The sequence below is a fragment of the Felis catus genome, chromosome B2, assembly GCF_018350175.1.
Source record: "Felis catus isolate Fca126 chromosome B2, F.catus_Fca126_mat1.0, whole genome shotgun sequence".
NCBI classification, from domain to species: domain Eukaryota; kingdom Metazoa; phylum Chordata; class Mammalia; order Carnivora; family Felidae; genus Felis; species Felis catus.
This window is the reverse complement of record NC_058372.1, coordinates 89,104,892-89,120,683: the sequence shown is the minus strand read 5'-3', so window position 1 is coordinate 89,120,683 and position 15,792 is coordinate 89,104,892. Positions and strand designations below refer to the sequence as shown.

At 43.7% G+C, this 15,792-nt stretch overlaps 1 protein-coding gene across 9 annotated transcripts in view; it reads left to right on the top strand.

Annotated features, from left to right (window-relative positions):
- FAXC (failed axon connections homolog, metaxin like GST domain containing) overlaps window positions 1–15,792 on the top strand; it is an 80,661-nt gene that overhangs the window by 54,057 nt on the left and 10,812 nt on the right. For all 9 annotated transcript variants that reach the window (XM_023254190.2, XM_019830999.3, XM_045057875.1 and 6 more), the window contains one exon: window positions 9,334–9,450. In XM_023254190.2, the coding sequence (XP_023109958.2) occupies window positions 9,334–9,450 (117 nt within the window). The remainder of the gene's footprint in view (window positions 1–9,333; window positions 9,451–15,792) is intronic.

Genomic DNA, 15,792 nt, shown 5'->3' with positions numbered 1-15,792 from the left:
CCTCCGGTCATGATCTTGCGGTCTGTGAGTTCAAGCCCTGTGTCGGTCTCTGTGCCGACAGCCCAGAGCCTGGAGCCTGCTTCTCCGTCTCTCTCTGCCCCTCCTCCCATTCACGCTCTGTTTCCCTCTGTCTCTCAAAAATGAATAAACATTAACAAAAATTTAAATAAAAAAATAGCACTTCTAGGGGCGCTTGGGTGGCTCAGTCAGTTGGGTGTCCGACTCCGGCTCAGGTCATGATCTCACGGTTTGTGAGTTCGAGCCCGGTGTTGGGCCCTGTGCTGACAGCTCAGAGCCTGGAGCCTACTTTGGATTCTATGTCCCCCTCTCTCTTTGCCCCTCCCCCACTCACACTCTGTCTCTGTCTCTCAAAAATGAATAAACATTAAAAAAAAATAGCACTTCTAGTTTGCAAAGTACTTTCACGTTATTTTATCTTTTAATCCTTACAATAGCTCTCCATTCTAAGAAAGGGCAGAGGTCAAACATAATTACAGCTATTATCATCTAATTGACAGTTTCTATTGTGATAGGTACCTGGTGGACAGAAAAGTAAACCAGAGGGTTAAATGTCCTCAAACAGCTTAAAAACTACGTGAGGAGACAGGACATGCACGTAAATAAGACTATGCGATGGCATGTATGAATTACCTGATGAGAGAGCTAGATCAGTGGTTCTCGAAGTGTGGTCCCTGGACCAGCAACATCAGCATTACCTGAGATCTGTTAGAAATGCAGATTCTTGAGTCCCACTCCATACCTACTGAATCAGAAACTCCTGGTGTGGGGGTAAGGGCATCAATCAGTGTTTTTTAAAAGGCCTCCAGGTGATTATGATGTGTACTTGAGTTGAAGATCGCTGATCTCGTCCAGACCAATACTTCTCAAACTCTAGCACGATAAGAATCACCTAGAACAGTGTCATTCAAAGTGTGGCCCAAGCTCTGCAGGCCCTCCAGGTGATTTTGACTGACCTGAAAGCTTATTGAAACACAGATTTTTCTAGTCTCACTCCCAGACATTCTAACTCAGTAGATGGGATGTGAGAATTTGTGATGCTCATGGTCTCAGATTATTCTTTGAGTAGCCTTGCTCTAAGCCGTTATACCTCTGGGATTTAGCAAAGGAGTGGGAAATGAGAGGTACTCTGTGGGACCACGACAGTGAGGGTGGTCTTCACCGAGTAGAAGAGGGAGGACCTGATCTGAGTCTGATGGGAAGACTTAGGTCAGATAAGAAGTTGTTTGAGGCTGGGGGAATAGGATGAACACTCAGCATGTTTGACTGAAGTAGAGCATGCATACTAGCTAGACCTTGGTGTGCCCAGCTGGGGACTCAGGAAAGTTAGCAGCTGTCAGCTCTCACCCGTTCTCCCCAAGGTGGAGGCTGAGAGCCAGGCGGCAGGCAAACAGCCTAGGACCCGGAGTTCTTTCTTAGTTGTGCCATTATGTGGTCCTACCTCTAAGTGAGACTTTTAAGACCCACTTAGAAAAGTTCTCTGCTTTTCTCCTCTTCCCTTGATTCCCCTGCTCACCAAACCTAGCTTGCTTCAACTCTACAGCTTGTTCTCTCAGTTTGGTCTGAATCTTCAGGCTTGGATTCTGACCATTCTTCTCAGACTCCATGTTGGTTTAGTTCTCCCTGGACAACTCTGTGGCTTCGTTCTCCATATTCACCCTTCCCCCTCATTTCTACCCATCATCTCAGTCCGTCCTAATGGGGGTGAGGGACCTGGCCAACATGCTCAGTCTTCTTCCATATACTCTCATCTTTGTTGTGTTCTGGTGTCTCCTGGTCAGCCCTGTGTTGCTGTCTGTGACAGGAGAAGTGGAAGATACTGTGGAAAGAGCCAGAGGTCAGGCTTGGACGTCAGGATAAGCAGCCTTATATTAATGGGACCACAAGATTTTGACCAGTGATCTTGAGAAAGTCCAATCACAGCTCAAGTCTGAGGTACAGAGAGCAAATATCCTCTGGGGTCCCAGAACATTTTTGTTATTCTTAACTTAGCACCCCCACTCAATTTCTGGTCATCCTTGGGTGCCCCAGTGGTTACTGCATCTGCATCATGGCGTTTGTCATGGAGAGGAGCTGCCCAAACCACTCAAGAAAGGTAAGATCAGATTCTAGAAACACCCAGGACCAGCTAGCATTCCCTAACGTTAGTCAGTGGAGCCAATTCCTTTTGCCCCTGCTGTGGGCTTTTCTTCTCCATGGCTCCTCCCCTCTGACTGTTTGGTCCCTGTACTTGCATTTCTTCACTGGTGTCTCAAGAAGACCACTGGAAGATCAGGGCATGGAGTTCTGTGAAATCACCCTGAGCACCTGAAGTCACCCTGCCGTCATTTGCTGGATATACTCCACACTCTTTTGTGACGGGGGCTCACCCTTATAGTCAGGAGCGCTCTGCAAGGGAGAGGTGTTCCAGGTGCTTGGAGACTGGCCTCTGGTGGAGTATCCCTCAGGGAGTCTGATATCCCTCACCTCCCAGGGTTTCTGATATGTTCAGCCTTCATTTGCCCTCACCAGTGGTTCTGGTCCACGCTCCCAGCCTGGAGGCTGGCAGGGAGTTGTGGGTGCTCAGATATCTCTTAGCTGCTTTTGTCCCTCCCTACAGAAGCTGGTGGGGGTAGTTTACCTACTGAAGATAAAGCTCGAGTTGCCTCATCCCCCAAGCCTGTTCCTTTAGTACCCTTCAAAAATGCCCTTAGTGTTTTGTTTTTGCAATGTCTGGCTGCAAGATCTGGAACTGCTTGGTGAAAGCTGGTAGTGCTGAAGTCTTGAGACCTTAGCTCGGCCTCTTTGTCTCTAAGCAGAGTCAAATCTAAATTCAATTTCCCTCTTAAAATTACTTCCTGCCAACGTCCAAAAGGCCACAACTAGAGCAATTTGAGCAATAAAATATATAATGAAAGTACTGGATTATAAGCCATAGAATAAGATAAGTATTGATGAATACATACTTACATAAATAAATAATTGAATACATTAGTAGATGGGGGATGTAGGGAATAGTAAAATACTAATCAATACAGGTAGAAGGAGTGAGAGAAACAGAAAATCCTGATGAGGCAAACGTCATAGTAGTAATGCTGAAATCAGTGGGCCAAAGTTTGCAGAGAAACATGCTATTTATATAGTTTCAAAATAGCTCTCCCAAGATTCTTAATTGCAAAAGGAAAAATAATACCACTACAGTGAAGAAATCTCACAGGTGCCATCTTTACCACATAGTCAAGGTTAACCTTACCAATGATAAGACACATAGACATTATGGATGCTCTATTATGATGCCCTGAGAAGGCATATTAGTCGCGGGTTCTTCAGAGAAACAGACCAATAAGCTGTATGTAAATAAATAAATATATTTGGTATATTTGGTATAAATATATTTAGTATAAAGTTTTAGTATAAGGCATTGGCCCATGCAGTTATAGAGGCTGATGTCACAAGATAAGCTGGGTGAGTCGGCAAGCTAGAGACCTGGGATTGCTGTTGGAGTGGTTCCAATCCAAACGTCAGCAGGCTCAAGACCCAGGATAAGCCAATGTTTCAATGTGAGTCCAAAGTCAGGAAAAAAGCCCACATCCCCATTTGAAGGCAGTCAGGCAGAAGGAATTCTCTCTTACTCTGGGGAGAGTCAGAACTTTTGTTTATTCTTCAACTGATTGGATGAGGCCCACCCATATTTGAGAAGGTAATTTGCTATACTCAGTCTCCACTTAAATATTAACCTCATCCAAAACACCCCCACAAAAATGTCCAAAGTAATGTTTGACCAAATAATTTAGCACTCCGTGGCCTAGTCACGTTGACACATAAAATTACCTATCACAGAAGGGTACATTATTACTTCCATGGAATTCTTGCCAAAAATGTATGACCTAATCTGTTTTTTAAAATTTGTTTATTTATTTTTAAGAGAGGTGGTGAGGGAGAGAGAAAGAAAGGAAGAAAGAGAGGCAGAGAGAGAATCCCAAGCAGTCTCTGTGCTGACATGGGGCTTGCAGCCGTCAACCGTGAGATCATGACCCGAACGGAAACTAAGTCAGATGCTTAACTGACTGAGCCACCCAGGCATCCCTGCGTGACCCAATCTAATCATAAAAAACCTTAGACAAACTCAAATTGATGAACATGGTGCAAAATAACTGACTAGTATTCTTTAAAAATGTTGAGGTTACGAAAGACAAGGAGAGTGAGGAAGTTTCACTTTGGAGGAGTTAAGGATACAGGACACCTAAATGTAGTGTGGGATCCTAGACTGGCTCCTGGAACACAAGGGGACGTTAGTTGGAAAACTAATAAAATTTGAATGGAGTCTATAGTGCAGTTAATAGTACTGTATTCGCGTTAATTTCTTAGTTTTGATAAATGTGCTGTGGTTATATAAGATGTTGATATAAGCAGAAGCTGATTAAGAGGTAAACAGGAACTCTGTTTTTGTAACTTTTCCATAAGTCTAAAATCATTTCAAAATAAAAAGGTGTTTAAGTATTTTTTTAAAAAGTTTATTTATTTATTTTTAGAGAAAGAGCAAGTGGGCGAGGGGCAGAGAGAAGGAGAGAGAGAATCCCAGACAGGCTCCGTACTGTGAGTACGGAGCCCGACATGGGGCTTGAACTCACAAACCATGAGATCATGACCTGAGCCAAGGTTGGATGCTTAACCGATTGAGCCACCCAGGTGCCCCTCAAAATAAAAAGGTTTTAAAAAGCTTCCTGCCATTTGGTACTTGAGGACTTTTTAATAGCAGAGTATATTTTAATATTCTCTAAATTTATAACGTGTGTGTGTGTGTGCATACACTTGTAATGTTGTATCTGTCAGTCAGCATTTTCCACAAATGCTAAACTCCATCCATTTTTTTTGGAGGCACCTTTAAAAATCCTAGACTTCTTTTCTTTCCTTTTTTGTTTTTTCTATATTCTGTATTCCTAACTAAAGCCTTTTTTTTTTTGTAAATGATCACAGCTCAACCCTCCTTCTGTTCCAGAAGGAACATCCCTGAGACTATGATCTGTGTATATGAGGCATGTTGCAGGGAGCAAAGAGTATGAGGCCAGAGATCAGAAGATCTGAATGTCAGGGGCACCTGGGTGGCTCAGTCGGTTGGATGTCTGACTTCAGCTCAGGTCATGATCTCGCCGTCAGTGAGTTTGGGCCCCGCGTTGGGCTCTGTGCTGACAGCTTAGAGCCTGGAGCCTGCTTCGGATTCTGTGTCTCCCTTTCTCTCTGCTCCTCCCTCACTCATGCTCTGTCTCTCTCTGTCTCTCAAAAGTGAATAAACATTAAAAAAAAAAAAAAAAGATCTGATGCCAGCCTTATTAGTCTGGTTCTATTACTAACTCTGTGAACTTTTAGTTTTAATGCTCTGACACTAAATGGGAAATTTGGGCTGAATACTATATGTACTACTTGAGGTACAGATTCAAATGATTTTATGTGTATATATTCTTTTTAATTTTTAATGTTTATTTTGAGAGAGAGAGAGACAGAGAACAAACAGGAGAGGGGCAGAGAGAGACAGAGACACAGAATCAGAAGCAGGCTCCAGGCTCTGAGCTGTCAGCACAGAGCCTGACGCAGGGTTTGAACACACAAACCATGAGATCATGACCTGAGCTGAAGTCAGATGCTTAACTGAGCCACCCAGGCGCCCTCAAATGATTATATTTTTTTTATTAATTTTTTGTTTTTATCAAGGTCCCATGTGCTCTGTTTTTAGGTTTCCCAAGGTTTTTTTTTTTTTTTTTTTAAGTTTATTTATCTATTTTGAGAGAGAGAGAGAGAGAGAGCACAAACAGGTGAGGGGCGGAGAGAAGGACAGAGACAATTCCAACCAGGCTCCAGGCTCCACGCTGTCACCACAGAGCCTGATGCGGGGCTTGAACTCAGGAACCATGAGATCATGACTAGCTGAGATCAAGCCTTGGATGCCTAACTGACTGAGCCACCCAGGTGCCCCCCCCCAATTTTTTTTGTTTATCCATATGCATTTTTGCCTCTTGCCCCCAGAGTCTTTGGATTCTACAACAGCCATCACAATTTACTGACTTCATTCTGGCGTTTCCCTTAGACTCTCTCTCTCTCTCTTTTTTAATCAAACTAAGGGGATCCACAGTTTCTTTTCTTTCTTTTGATCAGGAAGCTACTGTAGTTGTCCTCTATCTTGTTTTTCTTCTTTCTGGAGGGAAGAAAAGTTTTCTTATGTTAGGGCCTTGAATGGGCTGAGCCCTGGCACAATCCTGGAGGGACCATTGGCTGGCACACCTCTCTTGCCCCTGCACAGTGGCATGAGAGCTCTGGGGCAGGGTGCTTTGGCCAACCTGCGTCTCTCATGCCAGCACTAATGCCAAGGCATGGAGCCAGCAGGGAGCGCCATTTAAGAAATAACTGACACTCTTGAGAACAAATGATTTACCCAGGTTTGCTTTGTTATTTTTGCCCAGACAGTATTTTTTCCGTGTGTTCCCAGCATACAGGTAGTGGGCTTTTAGATCCCAGGGTTAGACCCAGATAAGGGAGACGTTGGTTGGCAATGGGAAACCCCTGAGGGCTCTGGCCTGAACAGCTTGCTCGTGTCGTCACCAGAAAAGACAATTTGGGCATGTTCAGCAAATTGTAGGGCTTTCCTTGGTCCTTGTGTTGTTGTTTTTAACTTCCTTTTAAAATTGAGATGTAATTGACATGAAACATTGTGTCAGGTGTACAAAGTGTTGATTGGATACATTTACATGTCGGTAGCCCCGTATCATTAGCCTCCAGCTTTACTTATGCCATGTTGGCCTGTTAAGTCACATTCACACCTCCAGCCGTTTCTCTTCCCAATTTGTTGACTGTCATTGGATACTTAGTGTTGTCAGCTTGCTGCTCAAGAGCAGTGAAGTGGGTGGATATTTTTAGAGTACAGCGTCTAGAACCATGCTGGCATGTAGTAAACATTGTATTTGAGTTTGTTTCATAAAAATAAGAAGTTTTTCCTACTTTCAAAGAACTTACCATATAGTTGGAAAGATAAAAACCCACCAGCACAGAGCACACTATGGGAAAAAAATGCTACTCAAGAGGCAGGGCGAGAAGAGGCAAGACCCTATCATCTTTTTTTAATTTTTTTTTTTTTTTTAATTTTAGAGACCAAGCATGTGAGTGGGGGAGAGGGGCAGAAGGAGAGAGAGAGAGAATCTTAAAAAAAATTTTTTTTTTACATTTATTTATTTTTGAGAGACAGAGCACTAGTGGGGAAGGGGCAGAGAGAGAGAGAGAGAGAGAGAGAGAGAGAGAGAGAGAGAATCCAGAGCAGGCTCCAGGCTCTGAGTTGTCAGCACAGAGCCTGACATGGGGTTCGAACTCACAAACCATGGGATTGTGACCTGAGCTGAAGTCGGACGCTCAACCGACTGAGCCACCCAGGCGCCCCAGAAGCAGAATCTTAAGCAGGCTGCACACTCAGCACAGAACCCAATGTGGGGCTCCATCTCATGACTTCGGATCATGACTTGAACCAAAATCAAGAGTAGGATGCTAGGGGTGCCTGGGTGGCTCAGTTGGTTAAACATCCAACTTGATTTGGCTCAGGTCATGATCTCACGGTTCATGAAATGGAGCCCTGCTTCAGGCTCTGTGCTGACAGCACAAGCCAGCTTGGGACTCTCTCTCTCCCTCTCTGTCTGCCCCTCTTCTGCTGGCACATGTGTGCTCTCTCTCAAAATAAACATTCAAGAAAAAAAAAAAGAAAAAAAAGAGAGACGCTTAACTGACTGAGCCACCCAAGCGCCCGAAGAACTATCTTCTGTGTGCTCTCCTCAGGTCACCTCATTTATTCGTCTAAACAACCAGCAATTCCTCCCATTTTGTGGTTCATAAATTGAAGTCAATAGGCGCAAAAGGCCTTAAAGTCCTATAAGGTCATGTGTGTAATAGCGAGATTTGAACACAGAGCTGTGTGAACTGAAAGCGCCCATTACCACCAGAAAGAATAGAGAAAGCTTTGGAAGGAGGCTGGTGCTGGACCTTGAAGGATGGATAGAATTTACCAAATGGAGAGAAGTGGGGGGCACATACAGGTTGTAGGGGGCAGGGAAAGGGGTGGGCACAGCATGGGCAAAAGTGTAACCTTGGGAAGCACGAAGCGTGCTTGGGAATGGCAGGTGTTCCCCAGGTGTGCTAGAATAAGGGAGGAGTGACAGACAAAGCTGGAACATGGGTTGGAGGCAGAGCATCCTGAGCCTGGAATTCTGAGTTCGGGCTTTATTTCATAACCCATTTTACAGCCTATTGAAGGTATTTGTGAAAGGGAGTGACATGGTGAAAAGTCTTGTCATGGTGACTTAAGTTCAGGTGGGATATGGAACGGGCTGGAGAAACAGAGGGGCTGCTGTCATGGAAGCTAATGTGTGAGGTACATAGATACGGTGCATGATGCCATTCAGCCTCACAATACCCCTAAGGGATGGGCACTGGTAATACCCCCATTTTCCAGGTGGGCAAACTGAGGCATTGAGAGGTTAAGTACTGACCAGCCTACCACAGTGAATAATGATGTTGCCAGGATATAAACCACCTGTGCTGCCTCTGTATGCCACAGCACCTGAGGAGACGTCCGGGGGCCATTTTAACAGGTCATGTGTGATAGTCCAGGTGGCGAGGACCGAACTAGTTCAGTAGTGATGGAAAAGGAGAGATGGGAGCAGCAGTTCGAAACACCATCATATGTGAGCCTGATCCCAGGGCTGGACCTGTAACTTCACGCCTTCTGTTTATTTTCTGTAATTTTCGCGGAGGCTGGTGCTCAGTGGCGAGAGCGTTGCCGAGACCGTGGGGCAGCATGGACAACCTCGCCTCCAAACTTCCTAAGTAACTTATTTTAGGCTTCTTGTTTTTCCTGAGGAAATGTATTAATCTAAAAAAGCAAGTGCTGAGGTTGGTGTTCTTGGTTTGAGTTACTTTTGAGACCATGTAAGCAAACTTCCAGGTATTCTCAAGCATCTCAGGCTTTCAGTTCTAGCGTTTGAGACAAGGAGGTGGCTCCAGAGGGCTGGGGGTGATCAGATCTCCCTTTTGCCCATGAACCTCCTCCCTCATCTGCTTCTCTTGATATGTTCCCAGTTACTTCCCTGTTTTGCTATTGTATGGGTTGACATATAAAATTATTTAATTTGTTTTACTTTTGTTTCTAATTTTTTTAAGAGAAAGGGGGTGCATGCATTTTGACTCTGCAAAGCTTTTGACGTGCAGTTAAATGAACCTAGAATTCATGTGTGCTGAATGCCATGGTGACTGTGTAGGGCAGTGTGGGCCAGCCCAATGACCTCTGTGCTCTGTCTGTTGCAGGTGATAAGAAGTACATCATGGGGCCCAAGCTTTCTACTCTCGATGCCACTGTCTTTGGACACTTGGCACAGGCAATGTGGACCTTACCTGGGACAAGACCTGAGCGGCTGATCAAAGGCAAGCCCTACAAACCTCTTCAGGTCTTGGGAGTCGCTGTGGGGTGAAGGCAGGGGTAACACAACAGAGAATTCTGGGCCATTGCCTGTGAGCTTGACTGTGCTTTATGGAGACATCAGGCTGTCGTGTCCAGGGCCAGGGTCAGTTTATTGTGCTTAGGATATGTAGGGGTTGAGGAGACGCTGGGCTTCTTACCTGCCATCTTGCGTCAACAAGGTTGACACAAATCGTACCGTGTTTTACACCAGGGCTTTTCTTTCAGCTCCTCACATAGTGGACTTAACACTTGTTGAAACAGGGCTTGTGTTCCACCTCATGCACTTGTCTTGTTGGTCTTCCTTAATTTCCTTTGGACAGTGGTGGCTCACCACTTTCTGGTATATCCAGTGCTGCAGTAACCATGGTGGGGTGGGGCTGATGGGGCTCACTGCCCATCTCGAGGCTCCTTTTGAGTCTGAACTGGTCTTACATATTTCGCATGTAGGTATAGGAACATATGTTTCTGTGTCATTTGACTTCAAAACATTCTTTTCTCCCCTTCCAGTGGGTGTTTGTAGATGATCCATTGAGAGCAGTAGAGCTAGTAAGTTCAAGCGGTAAAAATGGAGGCAATGTTAACCAATGTTTTGTAAGCTTGGTTCTATACAAAATACTGTTATTATTAGTAGTAGTAGTAGTTAGTAGTAGCCGCAGCCCTAGTAGTAGTACATTTTAGCCAGAGAAACACAGCCTTGTGTCTCTGTTGTGTGATCTTGGCTGTAAGGCCTACCAGAGTTAACTTATAGTTGGAGGGGTGGAAGTGAGGATGAATGGGACCAGCCTAGAGGATGAATGTATGTGTGGAGGTGAAGGTAGGGGTGTTAAGCCAGGAGTAAAATTCACGTTAGCAAGGGAGCAGGGAAAGTGAGCTCAACGTGGTTTGATGTCAAGGGACCAGATCTTGATGTGTGTGTGGGGAGGGCGGTGCAGACTGAAGTGGGGGGATGCACATGGCAGCTGGGCCATCTGGGAGAGTCTTGCCCTGTGTTGGTAGATGGGAGCTGTTTGGAGTCATCTCCACTTAAGTGCCTCAGGCCCGGGGATGTGGGGATCAAAGTCCGATATTTGGGTTTGGGAAAGGGTGTGACAGAGTTGACCAAGGTATTTATACCCCAACTGAGTAGGTTGGGGGTATAGATGAGATCACCAGTGAATAGTATATAGAATGCTTTTAATGTTGGGTGGATGGATGGTTGGAACCAAGCAAGGCAGAATCATATAAGAAACTAAGGCAGGTAAACACTCATGTGTGGTGGTCATAGGTGAGTGGATAGGAAGGTTGGTGAAGGCTGAAGTTCTGTGTGTGTGTGTGTGTGTGTGTGTGTGTGTGTGTGTGTGTGTGTGTTTATTTTTTTTTTTAATTTTTTTTTCAATGTTTATTTATTTTTGGGACAGAGAGAGACAGAGCATGAACGGGGGAGGGGCAGAGAGAGAGGGAGACACAGAATCGGAAACAGGCTCCAGGCTCTGAGCCATCAGCCCAGAGCCTGACGCGGGGCTCGAACTCACGGACCGCGAGATCGTGACCTGGCTGAAGTCGGACGCTTAACCGACTGTGCCACCCAGGCGCCCCTGTGTGTGTTTATTCATGTGAGGCCCAGAAGCCCAGACCAGGGCATGGACAGCAGGAGTCATTCTCCAGATCCTCATATTGGTGGTGGTGAGGCTTTAGATACATTGGTTGAAATGGAGGAAGCATTGACTGAAGGTTTTCCAGAACTTCAGCTGAGTGAGGGTAGGAATAGTATGGACTGATACTTAATTTCCTAAATGATCAACATGGAGATATTCCTTGTCTTGTGATGTGTTGGAACTTACGATACTTATAGTATTTAAAATAGTTTCCCTTTATTTTAATCAGATTTTCCAAGGTCACCTAAAATATATTGGTTCCCTTTAGTTAATTTAGAGGTTTGTTTTATATCTACTTTCTGTTCCTATTACTTCCTGCTCCCTCTCTCCATTTCCCTAGCACACCACTCTTACACACCTATGTACACACATCACCACCTCTGCTCACATACTTTTATACACACATATCCCATACACTTGTACACATAGACTTACATTTGTACCCAAGCGTGCACGCGCACACACACACACGCGCGCGCACACGACTGAGGTCATCTGGTATTTAGTCAGAGCATTTAGGTAATCACTATCAGTAGAACTCTCAAATTCTATAGAATCCCTTCTTGTAGGAATGAAGCATCTTTATGTTAAATTATTTATGACTTGGCCCTTTTCTCTTTTACTTCCTGGAAGGACTTGAAACATTTAATGTTATTTTTAAAGAAATGGCCAGCCTTTTTGGAGGATTGGAAGATTAGAGGATTGATTTTGAGTCCCACCCAAGACCCACACATCTGGGGGAATCTGACACCATCGTCTGTGAGGGACTTTGGCACACAGTTTCATGTACTTTGATTCTTAAACAAGGTAGCAGCTTCCAATTCTCCGTGGGGACTGGTATAGCATGAGTCATTAAAGTCCACAGAGGGTTTCTAGGGGCACCTGGGAGTCTGGTTAAGGATTCAGCTTCAGCTCAGGTTCTCATAGTTCGTGGGTTCGAGCCCTGCATCCGGCTCTGTGCTGGCAGCTCAGAGCCTAGAGCCTGCTTCAGATTCTGTGTCTCCCTCTCTCTCTGCCCCTACTCTGCTCATGCTCGGTGTCTGTCTCTCTCAAAAATGAATAAACATTAAAAAAAAGTCCACAGAGGGTCTTTAAATCTCATTTTGGTCATTGATTTCATGCCCTTCTAAATCTTCTGATTGGAGCTGCTAATAGACTAATATTTTGGTCTCAACTTCTTTCTCTGCCTTTGTTCTTCCTGTGGTGGAGACTTTCCCAAGAAGTAACAAGAGGAAGGAGAAGCAGAAACAACTAAGAACCTGTATGATTTAGAACTGGCTCAAATCCAGGAACGTGAATGGCTTAGATCAGGCAGTTTTCTGCCTAGCTTTGGAACAGCCAGGGCACTTTTGGCCTTGCTACATGTGTGAATGTGTGAGTGTATATATGCATAAATATTAGCTTTTGGTCCTAGATATTAATTACAGTAGGGAGCCACAGAGGCTGCTTCTGGAGTCATCTAAAGTAGGGAGAAACTTGCCTTAATTTAGGTGAGTAGGAGGACAGACTTTGAATATTCAACAGTTCTCAAAATATACATAAGTATGTGTTTGCATATATATAGATGTAGATATATGAAATATTATTTCCTTGCTGGAGAGAATCTAGAAAAAATAGAAAAGTTAAAAAAAAAATAACTTGTGTCCCTGTCACCCACAGACAACTGTTAGTTAATATTGTGGTATGTATCCTCATCTTTCATCAAGTACATGTATGTATATATTTTTCAAAATCAGGATCATGGTATTGATACAGTTATAAACCTATACATTTTAATTAGCTGTGTCTTCATTTCTCTTGTCATTCAATGTACCTTAAAACAATATGTTTAGTAGTTGCATAATATCCTGTATCCTATGGCTACACTGTAATTTATGTGATTAATCTTTTTCTGGTCTCATGGGTTATTTCACATACTTTTTTACCAATATTCCGAAGCGAATATTGTATAAATATATATTCTTGCTTATCTCTGGTTATTTCCTTAAGCTAAATTTGTAGTTGGGGAACTTCTGTCTCAAAAGGTATAAGCCCTTGGTCTGTATGGCTAAACTGCTTTCTAGAAAGACTGTAGCAGTTTATATTCTTGTGAGTACCGTCTGAAAGTACCTCGAATTTTGTTCCCCAATTAAGACTGTATAGAATTTATTTTGAAATTTTTGCCATTTTTCCAGTAAAGAATCTCAGTTTTACTCTCAGCAAATTCCTCCTGTAGAGTCCCATTTGACATTTTGTTCAGAGTGTCCTTATTAGGGAATTGCACGTGGATCTGGGCACTCTTTGAAACAGACATGGAGCACTACAGAGTGTGGAAAAGTGGACAGAAGTGCCAGAAGGGAAGGAGTTCTGCGACCTGTCTGCCCGCCTTGTAGCACGTAGCAGGCCCACAGCACGATGCTATTTTTCTGGGTGTGTGAGAACCACAACCTTCTTGTGCTGAGAAACACTTTATTCATTAGCTCTTTTACCAGCAGTCATTTGTTTCTGTTGGGTGACTTTTTGCTTCTTATTTGATTAATTGAAAGGTGGAAGAAATGCTGGATATCCTTGAGAGATAGCTGAGTCTGTCCCCACCCCCCACACTTACTGTTCTCCGTCTGGAAGTGTTCAGCAAGAGGTCTGGTCTCAGGAAGGGGATGGCTCAGATGACTTTTGTGGGTATTTGTATTTTGAGATCTACGAATTTGTATCCTTTAGCTTCAAGGAGATGAGGGGAAGGTGGTGTCCTCATCACAGCATTCAAGTTTGTTTTGAACTTAAAAAAATTTTTTTTATTAAATATTTTTAAATGTTTATCTTAGAGAGACAGAGCATGAGTGGAGGAGGGGCAGAAAGAGGGAGACACAGGATCCAAAGCAGGCTCCAAGCTCTGAGCTGTCAGCACAGAGCCTAATGAGGGGCTTGAACCCACCAACCTCGAGATCATGACCTGAGCTGAAGTCAGACACTTAACTGACTGAGCCACCCAGACACCTCTGTTTTTAGTACTTTTAAACCAAACAGTAGAATTGCTTTATACACATTACTTTGTAACTTGCTTTTTTTTTTTTAAATTGTTTTTTAATGTTTATTTTTGAGAGAGAGAGGGAGAGAGAGAGAGAGAATGCAAGCACGGGAGGGGTAGAGAAAGAGGGACACACAGAATCTGAAGCAGGCTCCAGGCTCTGAGCTGTCAGCATAGAGCCCGATGCAGGGCTCAAACCCGTGAACTGTGAGATCATGACCTGAGCCAAAGTCAGGTGTTTAACCAACTGAGCCACCCAGGTGCACGCTGCTTTTTTCACTTAATAGAATATCGTGTCTTTTTAACATCTGCAAAATATTATATAGAATTGATACACCATAATTTATTCAATCAGTCCCTATTGATGGACATTCAGGCTGTTTCCATATTTCTTTTCTTTCTTTTTTACTGACATAATGCTGTCGACGTTGGTATACATATATGTTTATAATACTAGTGCTTTTATTTTAGTAGAATAGAGAACTAAAAGTGGAGTTTTGGGCCAACAGGTACATTTAAAATTTCAATAGATGACATCAGATTACTTTCCAAAAAAGGTCGTAGCAATCTTATAATTCCACCAGACATGTGCTTACAATGCCTGACCCTCCACATTGGATGTTATCAAATCTTAATTTTTACCAGTTTGGTGGATGAAATTGTTACCTGATTATTGAGTACACTTTAAAAAAGTCAGTTTTTCCATTATTTCACAAAGTTTACATCCTCAGCGTAGGCATTTGTGTTGACAAAGGAATATCTCGCACACACACACAAAGCCATTTTCTACTGCCAACTTTTTTCTATTCTTTTGGCTGGGACATGTTGAGTCCGCTGATGGAGAATCTAGGCACAGAAGGAATTGGCAAAGCCAGACAGAATTGGCAAAGTCAAACATAAAATTTCATTCTTCGTTCTACTCTTTTTTATCAGTGGCAGGAAATGAGGATGGGTATGTGAGCTCCTAGTTTTTGCTTATCAAAGCAAACTCTTTCTGGACTGCATGATAGAATGATCACTTCTTGACAACTCATTATCTTTGAGGGGCAGCACCTATCCCCTCATAATTCTTAGTACCCCGGAGAGAATTTGAGAAAAATAATCTGTGACAGGGAGTGTGCATCTATGAATTCTCAAGTCAGGCTGTGAGATCACCAGTGGGGGGGGGGGGGAGAGGGGGAGAGAGAGAGAGAGGGAGAGAGAGGGAGAGAGAGAGAGAGAGAGAGGTGGTGAAGGGCATGGAGTCTGGAGACTGCTGGTATTTAAATCTTGGCTCTGCCACTTTCTTACTGTGTGACCTTAGGCAAGTTAATTAACCTCTCTGTTGCTTCAGTGTTCTCATGACAGATGGGGATCATAATAGTTCCTGCCTCATAGGATTGTTGCGAGGACTAATTCAACAGATGCATAAAAGCACTTCAAACAGTGCCCGGTACACAGTAAGGGCTATTTGTATGTTTGCTATTATTACTTTTTATTATTGCACACTGAAGTGGTATTAATGTCACCTAGTACAAAGGCAGGGCGGCTCTCCTGGAAGAAAAGTGAAGAAACAGGTGGTAGAAAAAACAGCCACAAAAGAAGTGGATAGAATCGTACATGGTGTAGATCCTGTGGCTATTGGGAATAGATTCTGACTTTCTAGCTGCTCCCTAAACAGCTCATAG